At 39.6% G+C, this 25,635-nt stretch overlaps 1 protein-coding gene across 1 annotated transcript in view; it reads left to right on the plus strand.

Annotated features, from left to right (window-relative positions):
• Nucleotides 1–25,635, plus strand: part of GUCY2C (guanylate cyclase 2C) — an 83,090-nt gene that overhangs the window by 30,327 nt on the left and 27,128 nt on the right. The window contains exons 11-18 of the mRNA XM_003265528.3: nucleotides 5,607–5,688; nucleotides 10,038–10,143; nucleotides 13,636–13,698; nucleotides 14,607–14,678; nucleotides 15,123–15,227; nucleotides 21,313–21,399; nucleotides 22,946–23,078; nucleotides 25,447–25,584. Of these exons, the coding sequence (XP_003265576.1) occupies nucleotides 5,607–5,688; nucleotides 10,038–10,143; nucleotides 13,636–13,698; nucleotides 14,607–14,678; nucleotides 15,123–15,227; nucleotides 21,313–21,399; nucleotides 22,946–23,078; nucleotides 25,447–25,584 (786 nt within the window). The remainder of the gene's footprint in view (nucleotides 1–5,606; nucleotides 5,689–10,037; nucleotides 10,144–13,635; nucleotides 13,699–14,606; nucleotides 14,679–15,122; nucleotides 15,228–21,312; nucleotides 21,400–22,945; nucleotides 23,079–25,446; nucleotides 25,585–25,635) is intronic.

Genomic DNA, 25,635 nt, shown 5'->3' on the forward strand with positions numbered 1-25,635 from the left:
CTCTTCTTTTTTTTTTTTTTGGAGACATTGTCTGGCTCTATCACCCAGGCTGGAGTACAGTGGTACAATCTTGGCTCACTGCAACCTCTGCCTCCCGGATTCAAGCGATTCTCCTGCCTCAGCCTCCCGAGTAGCTGGAATTACAGGTGCTTGCTGCCATGCCCGGCTAATTTTTGTATTTTTAGTACAGACGGGTTTCGCCATGTTGGGCAGGCTGGTCTCGAACTCCTGACCTCATGTGATCTGCCCGCCTCGGCCTCCCAGAGTGCTGAGATTACAGGCCTGAGCCACGGCGCCCAGCCAGACTTTTTCTTTTAATTGAAACCAGTCTCCAAACCATTTCTTTTCTAGCAAAAAGCAGCCTGAAAAGCTGAGCTGCAAGCATAAATAAGCAAGCTGGAAGCTTGCATATATGAATGCCCACAGCTGTACTAAAAGCCAGGTCCACCCAATATAGCGAGTTCCCCTCCCTTTTCTTTGTAGCCATGTGTGGGGATGTCATTGTGCCGGCCGAGTAAAGCCACACGTGTGGGTGTCATGGCGCAAGCCAGGTAGAGGCCACATTTGCATAATAAAAGATTAGGGTGAGAGGGCCAGTTTCTTCGAGGGCTATGTAAATGGCACACTGGGCAAACCAGTCCCCTGGGCCCTGTATAAATCAGACACCGCCTCCTAAAGCCTCCCTATGTAACCTACTGCTTCCCACCACAAGCAGGGTATTTTCCCTTCAGAGCCCTCCTACCTCTCTCCGGGTGAGCTGTTCTCTTCTTCCCCGCCTGTTAAACTTTCCGCTCCTTAACCCGCTCCGTGTTTGCGCCTGTGTCCTTAATCTTCTCGTCATGAGATGACGAACCTTGGGTATGTCCCCAGACAATGAAGCCGCTTCAGCAACTCAACCTTTGAAATAGTATAGAAGTAAGATACGCATGACTGGAACTTGAATCTGTGTGTACACAGCTACTAAGTAACAAAACATTTCACCAGGAGATTACACCATCCCTGTTCTTTAATTTATTTAACAAAGATATTTACTTAATGCCAGACAATGTTCTGAGCACCTGGGAAATAGCAATGGACAATGCAGATTTGGTGCCCGTCCTCATCCAAGTCCTCAGCATCTGCTTCCTGTATCACAACAATGACGTCCAACTGACTTCCTGCATTAGTCCTGCCCACTTCCATCCAACCCATCCTGCTACCAGAAAGAAAGCACAAGTCCAATCGTGTCACTGCACTGTTGCTAACTTGTCAATTGGCAACTCTGCTTTACCTTCAGAATACAGTCCAAATTACTTAATACAGCACAAAGTGCCCGTAATCTCCCTACGTCTTATCTTTTACTCACCTGTCCCTTCCCCATGCTCTCAACTTCCTCCCTACTTCCTTAAAGGGTCATGCAAATTTATGCCGCTGTGTCCTTATTTATACTGCTCCCTCTGAATAGAATTTATCACTTCTCCATAGAGGTGGGAAACATCTACTCATCTTCAAGATTTAACTGGAATCTCAACTTTCCTTAGCTTTTTTTTTTTTTTTTTTTTTGAGACGGAGCCTCGCAGTGCTGCCCGGCCTGGAGTGCAGTGGCGCGATCTCGGCTCACTGCAACTTCCGCCTCCCAGGTTCAAGCGATTCTCCTGCCTTAGCCTCCCAACTAGCTGGAACTGATTACAGGCACCTGCCACCGCGGCCGGCTAATTTTTATATTTTTAGTAGAGACGGGGTTTCACCATGTTGGCCAGGCTGGTCTCGAACTCCTGACCTCGTGATCCACCCGCCTTGGACTCCCAAAGTGCTGGGATTACAGGTGTGAGCCACCGTGCCCCCCCAGGGCTTATTCTTTATTCATATCTCCTTGCCCCAACACAGTGCCTTGGAATGAATAAATGAATGAATGAATGACAAAATGAGATAACTGAATATATTTCTACTCTGGACTCCAGCACTCATCTATATTCTGTTAATTTCAGTCAATTTATTTCTCTTTTCTAAGTGTGAGTTTCTTCCCCTGTTAAATCAAGAAGTTTATCAGGTTCTTTCCAACCTTAATATCATATGACCTTGAGGTTATAAACTCTCATTCATTGTGAGCTGAGTTAAATAGAATGTGATAACTATGGCAGCCACCAGAAGGCAGCAGAAGCTTAACCTTGGAATTTAGAACGTGATACTGCGTTTATCTAAAAGGCAAAACTAAAAAGCATGTTTAATTAAAAATGACTACATTTAAATAGTATATTTAAATACTATATATAAATATTATAATTATATCTAGTACAGTGAGATGTTCATACTGTAGGAGGCAGAGAATTGAGGTGGGCTGAGGAGTCCCCATATTCCCTCCAGTTTATACTCTAGTCTAGGGGATGTGCAATTTTGATAGACCAGTGAGTGGGATTATCTACACCGTTGAAAATGTATGTCTTGTACTCACTTCTGTTTTCTGTCTGGGGTTTAGGGCGTGAGAATGGTGGGAGTGGCAATGGTGGTGATAGTGATGGAAGTGGTGATTGTAGTAACAAACAGAATTCCCCAGCTAAATGTGCCCATAATGCAAGTTCAACTCCAAAGTATGAATTTATTTCTGCCCAGATGAGAGTAGAAATCCAAAGTTCACATTTTCGCCACTGAAAATTTCCCCTGAACACAAAACAAGGTAATAGAGGCAAAGTCACATGTTTGCAAAGCATAAACCCTTCAAATTCAGCCCTTATACAAAGGAGCTCTAGTATTTACCCCAAGCTAAACCATCTATTTCAGAAGGACATAATATGATTAAACAAAAACAGTTTTTAAATACATGTGACACGAGACCCCTAATAGCACAGGAGTCTTTCTATATGAATTTATTTATGTATTTTAATGTCCAAGCACCTTCTCCTTGCCTCTTCTCAGGCAATAAGATGACCAGGACCAGGTTTTTCTTCTATTATTTTTTATTAGCCATTTTTATTGATACTTTACCACATACCAGGTCTTGTGCTGGGTGCCAAAAGTATAAGGATGAACAGGAATGAATAAGTAGGACATGGACTGTGCCCCCAGGAGTTTAGATTATGGTGCCATGATAGAGAATACAGTGTGAAGGTTTAGGATTCTGCTTTCATAAAGAGGTCCTAATACCTCCTTTTCGGGGCACCTACATCAATTATATTTTAGCACAGAAAAATTCACACATGGCGGAGCACAGTGGCTCACGCCTGTAATCCCAGCACTTTGGGAGACCAAGGTGGGCGGATCATCTGAGGTCAGGAGTTCAAGACCAGCCTGGCCAACGTGATGAAACCCCACCTCTACTAAAAATACAAAAAATTAGCTGGACGTGGTGACATGTGCCTGTAATCCCAGCTACTTGGGAGGCTGAGGCAGGAGAATCTTTGAACCTGGAGGGAGGAGGTTGCGGTGAGTCGAGATTGTGCCATTGTACTCCAGCCTGGGCAAAAAGAGCGAAACTCTGTCTCAGAAAAACAAAAAGAAAAATTCACACACGTGATTTTAAAATCCAGTAGCAGATGTGTTCATAATGGAAAGTGAATGTGCCTGATCCCACCTGTGCATCTCTGCTCTCTCAGTCACTTCTGCTTTTAGTGTTTTGCATATCTAAATAATATGCTTCTATTTCTTGATTTATAAGCTTTAGCAGTTATCTATTAATTTTTTGTATTGATACATGAAGATTTAGCTCATCTTCACTAGCCCTCTTTCTCACTTCTTCCCATATAGTTATATCTTTTTTGTCGGTACAACTATTGAACACCTTTTTCATTTTAATTAATATGCTTGAGCTTCTAGTGTTGTCCTATCAATTGTATATAAAATATCTTGCCTCCCACTTTGTAAGATGAAGATGTTAGTGCCACAATTCTTTCTCCTACCTCCTTCCCATCTCCAAAAATCTCCTATATTTTTCTTTGCCAGGGTTGATAATATTTATTTGGTAACCAAAATAAAGACCTCTGTTCTTTACCTACAACTTGATTCTGTAAGTTGAAAACAAGGAAACATTTTCATTATGTGAATATTATTTATATAAAGCTAAATTGTATACCGTGATAACATCTTTCTTTTTCTTTTTTTTTTTTTTTTTTTGAGACGGAGTCTCATTGTGTCACCCAGCCTGGAGTGCAGTGGTGCAATCTTGGCTCACTACAACCTCCACCTCCCGGGTTCAAGCGATTCTCCTGCTTCAGCCTCCAGAATAGCTGGGATTACAGGCACCCACCACCACGCCCAGATAATTTTTTGTATTTTTAGTAGAGATGGGGTTTTGCCATGTTGGCCAGGCTGGTCTCAAACTCCTGACCTCAGGTGATCGGCCCCTCAGCCCCCCAAAGTGCTAGGATTATAGGTATGAACCACCACGCCCGGCCAACATCTTTCTATATAGCCCCAATGTCTCCCTTTTGTACCACAAAGGAAAATTGATTTTCTCTCCTTTTTTAATACCTAATTCTCAAAGTCAGGGCACATTTTACTTTGTTTCATTTTTGGACTATGCCTTCCTTGAACATTTTTTCCTTAGAATTCCTGATCGAGTTTCTCTTTTCTTTCCTTGCTGTAAAAAGAAACATGTCTTCTTTACCATACTCCTATCACTTCCCAGCTTCTTACACATTCTGTCTATTGCTTGGAATCGATTCCATTTTTTCTTCTTGAACCTACTGACTTCCTAATAGGGATTCATTGCGGCATATATGAACCACGACTTTCCCATGCAGTCTTCTTGTTGCTGTCCTTCTCTGTGTAGGAGTATTCCTTTGCATACTCAGACACTGCTTCAGTGCTTCCTTGGGTTGGATCCACATTTTTCTGGATTCCACTTACTCTTCTGAGAGTCTCTCAACTTACTCCATCTATACAGCTTCAACCACACACTAGTGTTCTAGTAAATAAAATCCCATTCTTCACTGACTTCCCTCACTAACCCAGGAGAGCTTGGAAAGAACCAGCATGCAACACTGTCACTTAATATTCTATACTGACTTACTTTTCTTCCAGCATGTGCTCTGTATTTAAACACAAGTTGTCTCAGTTGGGTGTGGTGGCTCATGCCTGTAATCCCAGCACTTTGGGAGACTGAGGGAGCAGATCGCTTGACGCCAGGAGTTCATGACCAGCAACATGGCGAAACCCCATCTCTACAAAAAATATAAAAATTAGCCAGGCATGGTGGCGCATGCCTGTAATCCCAGCTTCTTGGGAGGCTGAAGCAGGAGAAACACTTGAACCAGGGAGGCAGAGGTTGCAGTGAGCCAAGATTGCGCCACTGCACTCCAGCCTGGATGACAGAGTGAGACTCTGTCTCAAAAAGAAAAAAAAAAAAACATGTCTCATCCTCTATGAACCCTTCTTAGGTATATTGGTTTCAAGGACACCAGGTAGACACCAGAAAGTGGCCAAAATTAAGCCACTTTCCCTGGGTACAATGCCAGACAAGGCTGTCAGAGAGTAGGGACACAGGACTTATATTACCAGAGAGAAATTAATAAAAGATAAAATTTTTTAAAGGGTTCTCTTTTCCCTTCCCCAGATTACATTGTACAGCTAGAATCTTGGAAATGCTTTTGCTCTCTTGTCAAAGGTCCTTCCTAACGCATGTTCCACCACAGGCCCTCAGATCCTGATGATTGCAGTCTTCACCCTCACTGGAGCTGTGGTGCTGCTCCTGCTCGTCGCTCTCCTGATGCTCAGGTACAGCCACCTCTATCATGCCTGTGTTCGGTATCCAGAGAGGCAGGGAGGGAAAGTGGGAGAGGTCTGTTGTCTGTTGATGATGATGAATATTCACAAAGAGGCCTGTAGACTGACCTAAGATAATGAAGACATTCTGCATCAAAGACAGAAGGGCAGAATATTACTGAGTGAATAGACTAGGGTTTTGGAGCCAAATATGCCTGAACTCAAATCCCAGTTCTTTGAGTTACTAGTTCTGTGGTCTTAAGCATGTTACTTAGCAACTTACGCAGGTAACTTAGCTTCAATTTCTTCATCTGGGCTGTTGTAAGGATTAGAAATGGAACATGTATACAAACTACCATATAATAAGCATATATAGATGAAAATAGTTATTCTTATTATGTTGGTATATTGTGGGAGACATCAAGCTCATTAAATTACATATTTAGGCTGGGAGAGGTTTTAGAAACAATTTATTCCAAATCTCCTATTTTAGCCTGCGGAAAGAGAGCCCAGAAAGTCAAATGGCTTCTCTAGAATCTTATCACCAGGTAATGGGTGGGGACAGAACTAGAGCTCAAGCCTTCTCACCATCAGTTCCATGATTTTTCTGCTCAACTTGGGTCTGCCAAATGCCTAGCCAGAGACATTGTGTGTACTAAGAATATTTGTTGAATACATAAATGAGTGAGTAAATACCACACTACCTCCTAATCTGCATGTGTTAAACGCCAAACTTATAATACCATATTACATTACCAGGTTCACTTGCGTTTCCTAGCTAAACAAGACAACAGTTTTATCTGTGTATTACACACTTTGGTCTGTGTGTCATTATACTTTCTCATGTGAATGTCCAGCCTGCCATATACTGGTTGATGTTTTCTCCAGAAAAGGAAGTAGACTATTTTCTTCAATCTGACAACACTGCTTGGCTCCTGTAACTGTGTTGCTCAGAAATATGGGTGATGGTCTACAATGTGTGGTGACCATTTAGTGAAGAGTGAGAAGAAACCAAAACTTCCCCCCAAAAGCAAGTCTAAATGGGAATCAGTTTAAGATGGGGTAAATCACAAGATCAAAGATAATAACAGGTGTTTCTCATTGTCTCTAAACATGGGGCTTCCTAATGGCCAGTGCAATGCTATGCCCATGAGGGGGCCTGGCAGACAGGTGGTACACATGCAGTTTGCCATTACAACAGCCTATGCAAGCAAACTAGCAAACCATTTAAGAAATCCCCTAATTCAGTATGAATGACAGTTGGCTCTGCTGGGTCCCAAGAGTCTCCCGGGATACAGAGGTGAGAACCCAAGAGCCTTTAAGGTATTGATATTCATCCTATTTGCCTCCAGGTCTTAGGGTCAGTAATATGCTATTTTACATGCATTTACTCAAAGAATACTTAGACTTAGATGGAAGCATATGAAGAGAATAATCATTTCTGCTTAGGGGACATTAAGGAAGGCATGGCCTTGAGAAGGTGAGTATGAGTTTGTCAAATAACCAAAAAGCAAAGGCAAATAGGGACAAAACAGGTCAATAGAAAAGAATATCAGTTCCAGAATCAGATACAAGCAAGAACTTATAATATGACAAAGATGACACTATGTGACAGCTAAGAAATGATGTTAGTGGCCGGACATGGTGGCTCCCACCTGTAATCCCAGCACTTTGGAAGGCCGAGGTGGGTGAATCATGAGGTCAGGAGTTCGAGACCATCCTGGCCATCACGGTGAAACCCCGTTTCTACTAAAAATACAGAAAATTAGCTGGGCATGGTGGCGGGGCCCCCTAATCCCAGCTACTCGGGAGGCTGAGGCAAGAGAATCTTGAACCCGGGAGGCGGAGGTTGCAGTAAGCCGAGATGGCACCACTGCACTCCAGCCTGGGTGACAGAGTGAGACTCTGTCTCAAAAAAAAAAAAAGAAACGATTTTGGTAAAGAAGGCTTTCCACATGTAAAAAACAAAATTAAAATAGGTAACTTGCTTCAATTTCTTCATCTGAGCTGTTGTAGGGATTAGAAATGGAACATGCACACTAACTACCATATAATAAGCATTATATAAACGAAAATAGTTATTTTTATTATTATGTTGTATTATGTTGTATTTTATTATTATTATATATCTAAAATAATACACAAAGACACAGTTTAGTCTATGTGGAGTTTTAAATGTTAATGCATAGTTTATGTGGAGTTTTAAATGTTTTAAATGTTTGATTATGTGAAAATCAAACTTCAAAACTTAGAATAAATTAATAAAAATGGCCTTTTAAAATTATTTTTATTTTTTTGAGACCGAGTCTCACTCTGTCACTCAGGCTGGAGTGCAGTGGCGCCATCTTGGCTCACTGCAACCTCCGCCTCCTGGGTTCAAGCAATTCTCGTGCCTGTAGGCACGTGCACTAGTAGGTGCAATTACAGGCGTGTACCACCACACCTGGCTAACTTTTGTATTTTTAGTAGAGATGGGGTTTCACCACGTTGGCCAGCCTGGTCTTAACTCCTGACCTCAAGTGATCCACCCGCCTTGGCCTCCCAATGTGCTGGGATTATAGGTGTGACCCACTGTTCTTGTCCGGTAAAAATGACTTTATGATCTCAGTTTAGGAAAGTACTTCTCAGTCAAGATAAAAAAGGAAAAGTCAAAGAAAAAATACATAAATATGACCATAATAAAAATCAAAACTTTCTGTAAAACAAAGTTAAAAGAAGTAATAAACTAGGAAAAGGTATTTGAAAAACAAAAGGACAAAGGATTTATTTCTCAAAATGTATTAAGAACTTATGTAAGTTAACAAGGATAAGAAAAAGAAACACACTAGGAAAAAATGAGCAAAATTATAAATACATAATTCTATATAATTCTGAGTCTATATACTCTACCAAATAGCTAGAAAATATTCGAAAGGATAATATCACTTGTAATCAAGAAAATGCAAAGTAATGCAATAATGAAACACTGTTTCGCCTTCATCATTAGGTTAAAATAAGTTTATCAATACCAAATGTTGACAAGAATATAGAAAATGGGAATTCTCAAGATAAGAAGGTAAATTAATTGATAACCACTGCTTTGGGAAGCAATTTGGTGATATCTGTAAAGTTGAAAGTGTACATCCTCTATAGCCCAAGAATTCTGCTTCATCTATACCAGCAGTCCCCGACCTTTTGACACCAGGGACTGGTTTCGTGGAAAACAATTTTTGGGGGTGGGGGGAGTTTCCGGATGAAACTGTTCCACCTCAGATCATCAGGCATTAGTTAGATTCTCATAAGGATAAGGAGTGCACAACCTGGATCCCTCACATATACAGTTCTCAATAGGGTTCGCGGTCCTGTGAGAATCTAACACCACCATTAATGTGACAGGAGGCCGAGCTCAGGTGGTAATGCTGACCTCTCACCTCCTGCTGTGCAGCTTGGTTCCTAACAGGCCACGGACCAGTACCAGTCCATGGCCCAGGGGTTGGGGGCCTAATCCGCAAACTACACTATCTGGGGACCAATACTATCTGAAGGAAACTATACATTTTTAACATTTTGTGGTTGAGATAGGTGTTGTTACATTTTCTCTGTACTTTTCCATTTTCTTTAAACATATTTTTTGAAAAGGCACAGATGGGTAAGAGGAACTGGCTTATTTAGGGATCTGGTGTATTCTCTCTGGTTTAAAAATTAACATTTTTGCCTCTCAACGTCACCAACTTTACATTTTTTTCCTGTATTTTTTCCTCACTCCTTCTATGTCATCAGTTTAAATCCTTTACTATCGTGAAGGACTGCCTTAGTGGAAAACCTGGGAAAGTGAAGTGAAAAGAAAAGAAAGACTAGGAAACAGGGGTCCCCAATCCCCAGTCCATGGCCTGTTAGGAACCGACCGCACAGCAGGAGGTGAGCAGAGGGTGAGCGAGCGAGCGTTACCGCTGAGCTCCCCCTCCTGTCGGATCAGTCACGGCATTAGATTCTCATAGGAGCGTGAACCCTACTGTGAACTGCGCATGCAGGGGATCTAGGTTGCACACTCCTTATAAGAATCTAATGCCTGATCTGAGGTGGAACAGTTTCATCCTGAAACCACCCCCTGCCACCTCCATGGAAACATTGTCTTCCAGGAAACCAGTCTGTGGCATCAAAAAGGTTGAGGGCCACTGCTATAAAAGCCATCAGAAATCCTTGCAGCTCCACTGGCAGTAAGCGCTTTTCAGTTTGGAGGACATGGTGTTCTGTCATTGGGCTACCTTCCCTCACGCACATCTACCTGAGCATACCAGGGTTCTAAACTTCTCCCAGTCTTCAGAAGCTGAATGACGTGAATACTAATAAAAACCTATTGACCAGTTTTATTCCTTTCACAGAAAATATAAAAAAGATTATGAACTTCGTCAGAAAAAATGGTCCCACATTCCTCCTGAAAATATCTTTCCTCTGGAGACCAATGAGACCAATCATGTTAGCCTGAAGGTAAAGCCCACCTTACCTGTTGAAGAATGGGTGCAATTTGGCAGGTATTCCACAAGACTTAGGTAGCATTGCAGGATACGTGTCAAGAAGGGACAGTTGTTCTAGAAAGCAAGACTTAGATGTTTTCTAATTTTCAGCTCTCTCCCTTCCCCTTGATTCTCCATTCTCCTGCGTGTCAACTAGTTAATCCAATGAGCACTTACCTGGAGGCTGAGATATGGTGTGTTCTCATTCTTTGCATCTTATCCAGAAGAGAAATACACATATTGGGAATTTGCCACGGAAGGGATGTAGGAATGGGCAGAGCATTTGAGTTCCCCTAAACCTTGGATGCTAATCTCTCCGTACTAAGGGCCTAAGACTTGTCTTACTCATTCCTGAAGAAAGAGGCCTCTGCTTATATTTGCTCCCATACACCTTCAACCAGGAAATAGCAGCAGCCAATAATAACTTACTCCATTTAGCACAGTCAATGCAGGACCTATGCTGTCTCATCTATTCCCCACAAGAACCCAAAATTAAGCTTTGTCATCACAATTTTGCTGATGAGGAAACTGAAGGACAAAAGATTAAGAAACAGTGCAGGGACACATACAACTAATGAGTAAGATTACTATAAGCAGTAATAGCTAACACTTACTGAGCACTTACAATGCACCACATGCATTAACCCATTTCATCTTCTCCTGAGCACTGTGAAGTAGCAGGGCAGAAATTCCAGGAGCACAGCTACAATTTAAACCCAGTCTGTCTAACTGTAAAGCCTGAGATTGTAACACCTTCCATACACCATATAATTATCCTAGTTTTTATACCAAAGCATATTAAGAGAATATGGAGACCCAAGACCTCCACGGATGGGAATTCGTGGACTCCTTCAGAGTAGGGCCAAACTGATAGTGTAGTGTGATTTGAGATGCTTCCTTGCTTAAAATCAGCAGGAATAAAACAACATTTGGCTTAAGTTTGTCTCTGGAACCTCTCTACCAGCTCTTGACTCTCCTCCTCAAGTCCTGCGTGCTGCCCTCTAATGGCTCGGATCCCTTCATGTCTATCCAAAGACCAGATCTTCCCTTCTTTCAGAAATATGACATGCTCCAATGTGACCCTCCTGCTGCATTCTGAACCTCAACAGAAAAATTCTATTCACAAAGACCAATCTGTCTCAGCTAAGTGTCAGGATGAAATCAATTTAACAGTAATTCACAGTCAGGTGTAAATGACCTTAAGACTACTGAATTTCCAAAGAGAGAATTTGTTGACCTAAATGACAAACTGGAAGTACCTAGTGTTAAAAGAAAAACTCTGGACAGACGAAATAGAATTTATTTGAGCAAAAAGTGATTCATGAATTGTGTAGCACTCAAAACCAAAAGAGGTTCAGAAAGCTCCACTCTGCAGCATGGACAGTGAGCTTTCATAGGTTGTACAAGGAAGTAAAGTACACAAATAACTTGATTGGTTACAGCTAGGCATTTGCTTTATTTGGGCATGGTCTGTTCAGTTAGCTGCCCATGATTGGCCAAAACCCAGCCATTTGTTACAAAAATGGACTCCTTAATTAGTTTTCAGTTTGCATGTATACTAAGTTAGGTTGCAGTTTATAGGAACTCATAATACAAAGACAGCCTCATGCCAATGGTCTCCTGCTTATTTAATATAACACTAGGAAGAGGAGAGGGGTCTTTCAGAAGGAACGTGTGCACCTCTGTCTCTCATCTTGTCCCAGATGGGCACCCACACGCTCCACCTCTGCACAAGTCCAGCCTTGGTGTCATTCCTCAAGTACCTCCCCACTGCCTCAAATTCCCATACTTCATATTTTCTCTTTTGGAGTAAGCCCAAAACATGTGTCTCTGTATATTTTCTTAAAATACAAATATTCCTAGAAGTATAATTCATCCATTTCTTGTCAGTACAAAATTTTTATGAGTACAGATTTTATTAATTCATCAGAATGAATGAGTCACCTGACTAAGGAAATAGGTCTTTGGGACAGTAAACTCAAAGGAGAGAAGTTCAAAATTATTTTGATCATGTGATCATTGTTACTCTGAGTTTTAGACAGGCTGGGAAGCAGGTGGATCAGAAATTGGCTGTACAGAGAGCTCATCAGGTGCTAAGAGTCAGGTAGACATGGAGAAAACCCAAGGTCACCCAAAGTCAGCAAGAGTGGAAAATACCTACAACCAGACAGGTAGTGGTTCAAATTTGGATATTCACTGAATGCAGAAATAAGGAAGCAAGACTAAGAGATGAGATAATAGAGAGTCAAGCATCCCACTGCTAGAACAGAAAGGGTCAGAATATCAGACCAAAGATTCCAGACAAAAGAAATCAGGAAAGTCAAAGGGATAGAGTAATACACAAAAAAATAATCAAGATGATCATTCATTTGAGGGTACAAAGAGAAGTATTTTAGCTAGCAAGAGAATTTCACAAACCTTGTCTCATTTAACCCCCAGCTATTTCTATGAGTTGGAATTGTGCAGTAAGAAACTGAGGTCCAAATAGTTTAAATGATCTCGTCAAGGTCTGAAATAATAAAAAGAGTGTTAGGCAAGAAGACAAGCCTAGGTTCTGCCATTCTCTTTTTATGTGACATTTAATGTCATTTAACCCTTCTATACTTAATTTGTTAAATGAGAAGAAAATGAAATGATGATAACTGACATTCGTCAGTCCGCAATGTGCCAGGCATCTTGCTTGGACCTTGAGTCATTTCACTCGCATTTCAAAATGGCCTTGTAAGGTACATTTTAACAAAGATAATAACACATCTCAGGTTTTTATGAGTATCACATCAAAAGATGCAATCGTTCCCAACCTTTTCTCTGTCTTTGGACCAGAAGTCATTAACTGGAAGGCCAAGAGCCATATCTGGCCTGCAGTTGTGAGTGCCTATGTGGGTGCATGTGTTTTGTTCAATATTTAACATTTTAAAAATTAATTGCCAACATACAAATGTCACGAGATAGCATATAAGAATTCTTATTACCAGCTTCTTTTGATAAATAAGATGATTTAGCAAGTTTGGGCTGAACCCAGAGCTGACAGTACTGCTTCCCTTAGACACCTGGCCCAGTTTTATCATCTGCATTGCTACTTGGGCCTTCAGGCATGAGTGTGCAACTCAAATGCACAGCATCCTTCCCCAAGAGCATCTATCTGTAGCTACAGGCAACAATTCCCACGAAAACGGGGTTGGGGAGAAGGGAGCAAAGGAAATCCCTGGTTGAAGTAGGGCCACAAGAGGAAGGGAGGAAACCCATAGCTAAGCATGAGAGCAGTAAATACCTGGAAACATGTTGCTGGAGTTCAATTAGTGAGAGGGAACAAGTCAATTACAGCAGTTTTTCTGGAAGCCTGCCTGCCCAGCATGCTATTGAGGAAACAAATGCAGCCCACCTGGAAGAGCCTCTCAGCCTTTGACAGGCAGTGAGTAGGATGAGATATGGAGCTTCCGGAATAATTAGCCTTTTCTTGTGCCAGATCGATGATGACAAAAGACGAGATACAATCCAGAGACTACGACAGTGCAAATACGACAAAAAGGTGACCTCTCCCACTTCTCTGAACTCTCCACTGGAGTATGCTCTGGGCCTTTTGACCCCTCGTTGTCCTGGCCCCTGATGTCAGTATCACAATGGTGGGAGTGCCCAGTCTGTTCCCAGGGGCTATTCTTAGAGCTTCACAGGGATGGGCAGGGCCCTGCTTCAAGGGTTACAAAACTCACAATCCCGGGGAAAATGGAAGACAAATAGAATGTTGGGGAAGGGTGGAGTGTAGGAAGAAAAATTAAATATCAAAGATATTCAGAGTAGTCCAGGGTAACCCTAGTATTATATTTTGGCTCATTGCTGAGAAATACAGCAATCTCATATGAGAGCTTTGCATCTTATTTCCATCCTTCCTTCTTCCCTCCCTCCCTTCTGCCTGCCTTCTTTCCATTTAGTCATTCTTAAAGAAACATTCAAGACTGAACTTACTATATCCCAGGTACCAGGCACCAGGGATATAAACATCAATAAAGGCCGGGCACAGTGGCTCATGTCTGTAATCCCAGGACTTTGGGAGGCTGAGGCGGGTGGATCATTTGAGGCAAGGAGTTCGAGACAAGCCTGGCCAAGAGCCTGGCGAAACCCCGTTTCTCCTAAAAATACAAAAATTAGCCAGGCATGGTGTGCATGCCTGTAGTCCCAGCTACTGGGGAGGCTGAGGCACGAGAATTGCTTGAACCCGGGAGGCGGAGGTTGAAGCGAGCCAAGATTGCACCACTGCACTCCAGCCTGGGCAACAGAGCAAGGCTCTGTCTTTAAAAAAAAAAAAAAAAAAAATCAATCAAATATTGTCACTGCTCTCAAAAGTTTACAGTCTAGTGAGACACACAAACAAACTGTTATAATATGCACATAAAGAGTTACACCACAACAGTGTCTCCTAAATTTCATTGATTTTTGCAGCGAGTGATTCTCAAAGATCTCAAGCACAATGATGGTAATTTCACTGAAAAACAGAAGATAGAATTGAACAAGGTATGTATCCCTTACTTCAAACCCTTGAGAAATAACTTCGCTCCATTTCTTCTAATCACTGAGGTTGCTGAGTAAGAGGCTGACAGAAAAGCCCTCAGGCCAAGAAATGGTGACTATATTTCTTGTTGAAAATTCTACCAAGAGATATTGGAAAGTGAGGTTGATGGTGTAAAAAATTCTGGAAATCTACTAGTCTTTCCTAGAAAGTGGACCTGATATTATTTGAAAGTAAAGTTTGTATTCAAGGCCTCTTATTGACAAAGGAAAGACTGTTGAATGAGATTGATATAATGTGTGATAAGCAATGGGTACTGACATTCAATTTGTTAAGAGCAACACATCTTCTCAAAGGTCTGAAACAAAACACACTTTACTGGCGTATTAATTTTTACTTTGGCACCCCGTTCTGCCTAATTTGCTTTGTAAACAAACATGTTCTTCTAGTTGCTTCAGATTGACTATTACAACCTGACCAAGTTCTACGGCACAGTGAAACTTGATACCATGATCTTCGGGGTGATAGAATACTGTGAGAGAGGATCCCTCCGGGTAAGAAACCATGGTCATTCCCAATTTTCTAATCATATAAAAATATTCAGCAGGCCTTTTAAAATATTTACCGAGTAAAATAATATTAGAGAGAATCAGGGAAAGTTGGTGGGGTCACATGCTTTCCAAACTAGATCCCCGAGATTTTTTAAATCAGGCTTATGTTTTTATAAACAAGCCAAAAAAAAATTCAGGAAAAAGATAATAGATTTGGGGAGGGGAGTAAACAGAGAATGGAAGTGGAAAAATGAGTGGTTACCTCCAAATACATTTTATTTTGCATGAATACTTGCTTTTGTTTTAAAAGAGAAATGGATAATCATTATGATAGCACCAAATAAGCATTAGAAGACTTGGTCATCATTCTTGCTTCTGCTGCTGTCCAAATTATTACTCCACTCTTGGACTGAGGATCATCCAGGAGTTGCCAGATGAGGTCAGGTATTTGGACTGAGGAAGTCCAAAGCAAACATAGGAACTAAGAAAAAAAGCGAGAATATGAGCTTTCATACTATGTGGTATAAACTCAAATCTACCCTCCAAGAAAAAAATCATAGCCCTAAATGTTACCATCTCTTTTAAAAATTATTTCATTCTTGTTATTCTAACATCTGAGGGTTCTTTTTTGGATTAATCCCTATGAAATGCAACAGTGGTATAAGGAAAAAGTGACACATTAAGCCATTAACTATATTTAACACTTTGAGAATTCATTTGCTCTATAGCAGAAGGGAAAGCAAGCCCGTGAGGGACTAGTGTAACGGAATGTGGTAGAGAAATCTTGAGCAGGGGGCTGGCCAGGAGAATTAAGATCAAAGAGGAAAATGGTGCTAAGGTAAAAGTTCTTAAAAAATAATAAACAAGGCTGGGCACGGTGGCTCACGCATGTAATGCCAGCACTTTGGGAGGCCGAGGCGGGCGGACATGAGGTCAGGAGATCAAGACCATCTTGGCCAACATGGTGAAACCCCATCTCTACTAAAATTACAAAAATTAGCTGGGCGTGGTGGTGCATGCCTGTAATTCCAGCTACTTAGGAGGCTGAGGCAGGAGAATCGCTTGAACCAGAGAGTCAGAGGTTGAACTGAGCCGAGATCATGCCACTGCACTCCAGCCTGGCAACAGAGTGAGACTTCATCTCAAAAATAAATAAATAATAATAATAATAATAAAGAATTTAAGTATCCAATGCAAAATTTAGAAGAATAACTGTAACATAAGGAAAGGAAACTATTAAATATCAATCATTTTAAATCAAATAAAATAGGATAGAATTTTAAAATGCACTTGCTACTTAAAAAACAAAATTATTAAAACATGCAGGCCTTTCACTTCTAGTTATTATTTTAAAAACAAACATGCAAGTGCACAAAATTGGGAATAAAAAAGCAGTGAAAAGATGTTTTAATTGTGAAAGAATACTTCACGACTATTAAATTGTAATCTTTAAAAAGGGAAAGTTTCAGAAGCAATATAATCATGAAATCTGTTTCAAAAAAATAAATATTTAATTAGGCCAATTCTGAATCAGTTTCAGGGAATAATAAGCCATGTGAAACCCTTTGACCAGGCTCTATTAATTGGTATCCTAAAATTTCTGTCTCATTGAAATTAAATGAGGTCTAGACCTCATGTGAAAAATATTTCTAATTTTGAAAGACCTGAAATAGTTATTATTATTCCTAGAAATGTGTATTTATTTTATCAGTATCAATTAAAATGATCACTTTCATCATCCATTAAAATGCTCATGTGGTTTTTCTCCTATGACCTGTTGATTTGGTACATTATAATAATATCGTTCCATTCATAGAATTAACCATATCCAATTGTTTGTGTTATGCTTTTTGTATGTACAACTGGCTTAGCATTTCTGGTATTTTATTACATTTTTTCATCTATATTCACAACTATAGATTTTAGTTTCAATATTATGCTAACTTTGTTCAATATTAAATGAATTTGGAGTATGTTCATGTTTTTGTTTAAGTTTAAAATAGTTTTTATATAGATAATGAGAACTACTTTTACTAAACTTCAATGTTAGAAGAATTAAGCTGAATTTGGTATTCTCTCTATGGGAATTATAATTTCTTCTATTGTTATTCATGTAATATTATGATATAGTAAGAAATATATTTTGTCTTCATTCTTGGTTCCTAAAACCTCTGTTTTTACTGGGTGGTGGGGGTGAGAAAAGCTGTTTTGTTATTTATAATAACCCCCTTTCAAACATACCTGAGTTGTGCTACTTAAGATATGATAGCCATGGAAAACTTCTCTGGCAAGATGACATTAGAGTAAGACCCACATGAAATGAAGCTGTGAAACCATAGCTCAGGGAAGTGGAAACCAGGTTTAATATTTGCAATCTGTTCTCAACAAGGAAAACAGCAATTAAATGGTGACATGTCAGAGAAGTCTCAGACCTCATTTCAGAAATATTCCTAGGCTCCCCCATAATAACAACTCTTGTAGAGTTAAAAATAAAACAATACTTCCTTAACATTGCAAAGACTGTCTATCATAAAATAACAACTGACTTCATCTGTATTAATGCAAAGACTCCCTAGCCCCACCCCTGTACTACTATTAGTTAACTTCTGAAAGTTCTAACCAAAGCACTAATGCATGAAACAGAAATAAGATATACAGTTATTGGAAGGTATCAACATAAATAACAAATAGAGAGTGGCTCTCTAAAAGAAAGATATTTATTTGGAAAAGAACACTGTAATGAGAATACATATGCCGTCGTAAAGTATGTGCATATTCAGAGAGATAAAGGAAGACAAAGGATTTTAAGGGGAAAAGAAAACAAAGAGGATTACATAATTGTTGTGTTACCAAGATCAGCAGCAAGGATGATGCCAGTCAGAGGCTGGACAGGCAGTTGTTGGGCAGATGTCCTTGTATAAGTATTTTTTTTGTGTGAGGTTGTGATGGCCTTTGTGGAAGGTTGAGGTTTCTGTAGAGTCTTTTGTGATAGTTTTTGTTATGAAGGATACAAGCATGACGACCCTCTTTTTCATGGCCTTTTCTGGCTGTATGTGTCAGGATTTTTTCAACATTTATGACTCCATTCTGATTTTGACAACTTTCACAAAAGCAATAGATTTTTTATTTTTATTTTTTAATTTAATGATGAGGCCGGGTGCGGGGGCTCATGCCTGTAATCCCAGCACTTTGGGAGGCAGAGGTGGGTGGGACACGAGGTCAGGGGTTCGAGACCAGCCTGGCCAACACAGTGAAACCCCGTCTCTACTAAAAATACAAAAAATTAGCCGGGCATGATGGCGGGCACCTGTAATCCCAGCTACTTGGGAGGCTGAGGTGGGAGAATTGCTTGAACCTGGGAGGTGGAGGTTGCAATGAGCCGAGATCCTGCCATTGCACTTCAGCCCAGGCAAAAATGCAAGTCTTCATCTCAAAAATAAATAAATAAATAAATAAATAAATAAATAAATAAAAATAAAGATGATATGATTATTTACCCAGAAAATGCAAAAGCCTCAAATACTAAAAATTATAAGAAATTTGTATGATGACTAGAAACAAAATAACTATATAGAAAATAATTTACATATATAATGTATATATCATATATATTAGCCAAATTGGTCAGAAAATACAACTCAAAAAATCCTCAATATTTTTAACAAAAATATTTATTTGAAAATACTCAACATGAAATGCAAAGAATCAGTTAAGAACACTGAAAGTTTTCTAAGACATTAAATAAATCTTAACAGAACTTAGAAAAGTTCTTAGATAGGAATCAATGATGTGCTGGAACTAGCTGGTACTAGCTCAGAGCTGATTGTTAAGTTATTCAAGAATTTGCCAGCCAGTCAGTGTTAAACTTTTGGAAGCTGAAATCATTCAGGGTGGAAATATTTCACATTGTACTCAGCAAGCATATTATAAATCAGGGCTGTTGCTAACAGAGAGCTGGTTTACCCACACCCTATACCGACAAATTCACACTGAAAACGTGTAAATTCTTCTGAAAACAACAAACTTGCAATCAAAGGAAAGACTTTGCTTAATTAACAGAGTTCATCAGAAAAAATATATATATACACACACATATATATATAAGCAATAATAAACAGTTTTGAAAAAGAGAATTAAGAGGCCACTTGCCAGAAAGTTATTATAATCAAGGCAGTGTAGTGACAGCTCATGAACAAGCAGATGATTTATGGAAGAAAAACATATGGGCTAAGAATATCATTAAGTATATGACAAATATAACTAAAGAAGGGTAATTTAAAAAACGATGTGGAGATAATAGGACCTTTTCATTCTCTCTTCCACAAAAGTTTCTTCTCCCATGCCATTCCCTCTTCCCAAAACTCTTGCCTCCCTTCATTTGATCTCAGCTCAACAGCCATTTCCTGAAGGAAGCCATCTTTAATCTTCATAACAAACCCCAGATTTTAGGGGTCAAATCCCCAGATTTTAGGCAATTTTTCTTCGTACTTATCACAGTTATAATCTTACGTTTATTTGTCTGATTATTTTATGAGTGTCAGTTTCCTTCACCAGACTGTGCACCCTATAACAGGTCCCTTATAATCCCAGCACTAACACAGTCCCTGCTCTAGAGATAAGACTCAATAATTTTAAAAAATAAATGTGCAGGTCACCTATTAAAATTGCTCAGAAAAAAACGTATAAATCTGCATATATATTATGATCCCACTTTTATAATATTTATTACATATACTTTCCATATCTACATTAAAGAAGACTAAAAGAAAATACCAGAATGAGAATTAGATGGTGCAATTAGCAATAATTTTATATTCTTCTTTTTTATATTGTGCAATTTTTCACATTTTTTATAGTAAACTTGTATTCCTTTTATCATCAAAACAGAATAATATGCTTTTTACAATTTGGCAGATGAGAACAGGGTAGGATGGGTGAATGGTGCGCTAAAGGGAGAGAAGGCATAGAAAAGAATTAGTCTGTCTGCCCATAACTCCCCTCTGTCAACTTGGCCTGGTACCCACAGCCCAACCAGCCTTATCTGAAATGATTAAGGACTTTAGACCCCTCCTTGGAAATTCTTGGTACAGTGCCTGAGTTAAAACTAAAAATTGAATTGGGCTTTTTCCTAAAATAAGAAACTATTGTTATCAGTTAGAGTCCTGTTTAGAGTTCTACCATGAAGAACAGTTATGTATTAGCTTAATTAAAATCCTGCAACTTGGTAGAACCATCATCATATTAAAATAGGGACTCGAAAATTCCAGGTATGGGTGGAGTGCAGTGGCTTGCGCCTGTAATCCCAGCACTTTGGGAGGCTGAGGTGGGCAGATTGCTTGAGGCCAGGAGTTCGAGATCAGCCTGGCCAATGTAGCGAAATCTCGTCTCTACTAAAAATACAAAAATTAGCTGGGCGTAGTGGCCTGTGCCTGTAATCCCAGCTACTCAGGAGGCTAAGGCAGGAGAATCGCTGGAATTCCGGAGGCAGAGGTTGCAATGAGCTGAGGTTGTGCCACTGCATGCCAGCCTGGGCAACAGAGCAAGATTCTGTCTCAGAAACAAAATTTAAAAAAGAAAGAAAGAAAATTCCAGGTCATACAATTCACAAAAAAATCCAAGATCTCTCTTATTGACAGAGGACTTAGTAAATTCCAAAAAAAGAGCAATTAACCTAATGTATATAGCTGATTATGGGAGTAAAAACACAAGCCTAATGAAGGAATTTTCTTATAGCAATTGCCTGTTTTAAAACATGGGTCCAATTTAGATGAGACAGAACACACAGGGCAGTCACTTGTTAAGCAGTCTCCCCGCCTGCTGCTTGTTCCTCTACACCTGTCTGATGGAAGAACTGAAATTTGGGATGCTATGGGTACCTCCTGCTCATATCCAGGTGGCAAAAACCACCCAATGCTTCTTATGCAGAAAAGAAAAAAAAACAGGTTCATGAAATCCCAGACAATGGAATTCCAATTTGTTCCTGATCCTAAGGTTTCATAATTTGAAGATCATTATTTGTTTCATAATAGTCTCTCCACAACACCCTTTCTTGCAACAACTTTTCTTCTTCTTCTTTTTTCCTATTCAGGAAGTTTTAAATGACACAATTTCCTACCCTGATGGCACATTCATGGATTGGGAGTTTAAGATCTCTGTCTTGTATGACATTGCTAAGGTAAGAGAAACACACACACAGAAAATATGAAAATTAAATATAAGAAAACATCTAACAAGTTATTCAGCCTTCTGTGCATTGGTTTCTTCATCTGTAAAATGATAATAATAGCTATGTCATAGGGTTGTAGGATTTTAGGTTATGAGGATTTTGTGAAATAATGCACGTGCTTATAACAAGACCAGGTGCAAGTAAATGTTATATATATATATATATATATATATATATATATATATATATATCAGTTATTATTATTTTATTTTATTCTTTGTAGTCTGGGTGTGAGGCACGCAGTTTCATAGATTTTCCAGAAATCAAAATCATATAAAACTACAAGAAAGACAACTGGGCTGGGCACGGTGGCTCAAGCCTGTAATCCCAGCACTTTGGGAGGCTGAGGCAGGAGAATTGCTTGAACCCAGGAGATGGAGGTTGCTGTGAGCCGAGATCGAGCCATTGCACTCCAGCCTGGGTGACAGAGTGAGACTCCATTTAAAAAAAAAAAAAAAGACAACTGAATCCTCAACTTTATGAGAGAAAATATTAAGTACAGGAAACCGTCTTGCAGGAATCAATAATAAAAGTGGACATGTATATTTTCAGATGTGATAGGAAAACAGAGTGGACACCAGTAACCAGGGCCTCGTTCAAGAATGAAGACAAGTTGGTTGTGAGAGGGAGCTGTTTGATACAGTCTTAACTTACCTGAAAGTTATGTGGGTTCAGAATCAGTTTGAAAAATGTATTATGAAAATCGATTTGCCACACACATTTCACTCCTATGATCCAGGCTGAAAACCAGCTTTGGCTGAGACACCCTCTAACCACAAGAGAGAGAAGCACATCAGCCAAAAACAGGCTTCCTCTTTTTTTATTTTTTTATTTTTTGAGACGGAGTCTCACTCTGTCCCCCAGGCTGGAGTACAGTGGCGTGATCTCAGCTCACTGCAACCTCGGCCTCCCGAATTCAAGCGATTATCCTGCCTCAGCCTCCTGAGTAGCTCGGCCTCCCAAAGTGCTGGGATTACAGGCATGAGCCATCAAGGAGGCCAGCCTTCCCCTTTTGAAACAGAATGAATGAAACATTGTTTCAAAATAGGATGAAACCAATTCCACTTTAGGAAATAATCTACCTGGCACCCCGCCCCTTTGGAAAGGCAACGCACTATTATTCATATTTTTATTTTAAATTCATGTGAAAAAGGACCAGAGACCTACCCAGGGTCACAGACCAAGTAAGTGGTAAGCAGAAACACTTAAAAAAAATCAACCCTTTGCCTCATATTATACACAACTACTTAAGCAGATATTTTAGACAATTCCCTTTTACTCTGTCATTTAAACAGACTTTGAAACTAGATATAGTGTGTAGGCAAATATTAGAGCTTCAGTAATATTGTTAAAGTAAAAATAGTGGGACTAAAATTAAAATCTGATGGTGTGACTATCTGCTGAAATGGTTTCCAAATGTCACTTTTTTCTTTAAAATAATCAAGCAGCTGAAGTGTGTCACATTTCTGTTTTTCTATCATCTAAAAAATTACAGGGAATGTCATATCTGCACTCCAGTAAGATAGAAGTCCATGGTCGTCTGAAATCTACCAACTGTGTAGTGGACAGTAGAATGGTGGTGAAGATCACTGATTTTGGCTGCAATTCCATTTTACCTCCAAAAAAAGGTCTGTAATGAATGAAATGTTCACTAGTTTCCTAACTGATTTTTTTTTTTTTTTCAAACCCATGTAGCATGGTCAGGAAATCGTAATACTGATCAGAAGATAAGTACTTAAAGCCACAAGAGACAACAGCTGGCTCATTCTCCAGAACTTCACACTTGTCAGTCAATGAATATTTCCTGAGTTAAACAAATGTCCTCTGTGGATTTCCTTCATCCATGTGTCCCTTGCTATCACTGAGAAATCATGAATAACTTAATGGCTTGTGGGAACGGAACTAGCTGAAAAAAATATAGAAGGTTAGAGCAGGAAGAGACCTTAGACATCATCTAATTTACCCCTTTTTCCTTTATAGAGGACAGCACTGAGACTCAGATTTGTCCAAGAAGGTAGAGTACAAACCAGAGGACCCATTTGCCATTCAAGACATCATTCATTTATCTGTGGTAATAAGAAATGTTAAGGAAAAAACTCTTACCAGTAAAATATATTCTTATCTCTTTCAGGATTGTGGTGAGAGTCAAAAAAGATGACATAAAGAAAACGGATTTGTAAAGTATAAAGGGCTTTTCATGTTGAACATTTACCCTTTTCTTTACTATGACTCACAGTTAAACACTCAGATATCTAGCACTCATGTTGCCTTAAAATACTACCTAGATCCAAACACTAAATTATATTTCTAATTCAACTTTGCGATCCTTTCGTTTTTCCTTAATAAAAGAAAAATTGCAATTCTGTCCCTACATCCACAGCCATGTCAAGCATAATATGATATTGAACTCAATCTAATAATTTCTTATTGAAGACCTGTGTGCCAAGCATGGTTCATGACATAGTAGTACAAATCGTCATCAGATAACCCAGCGTGACAAAAATCAGATAAATTACAAGTCAAATCCTATCATCTTGAACAGCACTCACTTATACCTACCTACCTAGGGCGTCGGTTACCTGAAATTTTAGCATAAACAGATTTATTTACCTTTTCTACAACGCCTAACCTTTACGATCAACTGTGCATGAATCACAAGTCACAAAAATTCACAAGACATAAATTCAAAAAGGTGATGTGCATTTGGACAGAGAACCAAATAAGGAAAATGTGCGTCATCATAAACATATTATTGCACCTAACAACATGAATCTATACATGTTTCATTGAAACTGGTGAAGATAAGTCTTAAAAAGTTTATAAGGAGCTAGGTGATCCTGAAAAACTTGCGAAGCATGTTGAAGAAAAATTAATTGCATGCCCCTGTTATTACTAAACAAGGTGTGTAATAAGGATTCAAAACTCGAGTATCTATAGGAGCTAAATACAGCATTGCACTCATGTGAAGTGAGTGAACTAGATGTAAACACTAGGGAGTGGCAGGGACAGGAGTAAACTGTGAGTAAATTACATGTGTTACTTTTTTAAGAATACTGTGGGAACCAACAAAAACAGCACCGTGGACCCTAGCTGAGTTGGAAGCTGCCAGTATGTTATGCCTAGAAAATATCAACCATAGTCTCTTTGTCTTAATATACTGTCTTTATCTTCTTTTGGTACATTAATATTTAAATATGCATATATACACATTAAATAATAAATTATAATAATTTAAATAAAATAAATTTAGTACACATAAAATTTGTATTTTTTTTTTTTTGAGATGGAGTCTCGCTCTGTCACCCAGGCTGGAGTGCAGTGGTATGATCTCATCTCACTGCAACCTCCACCTCCCAGGTTCAAGCGATTCTCCTGCCTCAGCCTCCTGAGTAGCTGGGACTACAGGCACCCACCACCACACCTGGCTAATTTTTGTATTTTTAGTAGAGACAGGGTTTCACCATATCGGCCAGGCTGGTCTCAATCTCCTGACCTTGTGATCCACCTGCCTTGGCCTCCCAAAGTGCTGGGATTACAGGCGTGAGCCACTATGCCTGGCCAAAATTTGTATTTTGAAGGCTTTCATAGGTTCATTCCGTATGTCCCATAAACTACTAAATTCCTCAACCTCTCATATTCTACTGTATTCATTCAACATATATTTACTGAGCATTTACCATAATCAGACCCCATTCCAGGTAAACCTTGAGAGTTTTCAAGACTATGATCCTAGCAGTTTTAAATAACATATTGCCATATGACCTCACCCAAATCCTAACATTTCATAGTTAGTCTAACAGGTGTGTGTTCTACCTTTGATCACCAGTATTAGCAAAAATTTTTCAAAAGTTTGGAATCATATCAACTCAAGGCCACTTATAAGCTATCATGCATATTTAGAATGGATGGTGTAGGGAATTAGGGAGCAAAAGCATGTTGGAGGCCTATGAACCACTCACCCCCTCAACTCTGTAATCTCAATGTCTGCATTTACAGACCTGTGGACAGCTCCAGAGCACCTCCGCCAAGCCAACATCTCTCAGAAAGGAGATGTGTACAGCTATGGGGTCATCGCACAGGAGATCATCCTGCGGAAAGAAACCTTCTACACTTTGAGCTGTCGGGACCAGAATGGTACATCTAAACTCCTTCATGTGTCCCCTCTGCGAGCGAGCCAACCTGCTT

The sequence above is a fragment of the Nomascus leucogenys genome, chromosome 23 (genome assembly GCF_006542625.1).
Source record: "Nomascus leucogenys isolate Asia chromosome 23, Asia_NLE_v1, whole genome shotgun sequence".
Taxonomy (NCBI): Eukaryota; Metazoa; Chordata; class Mammalia; order Primates; family Hylobatidae; genus Nomascus; species Nomascus leucogenys.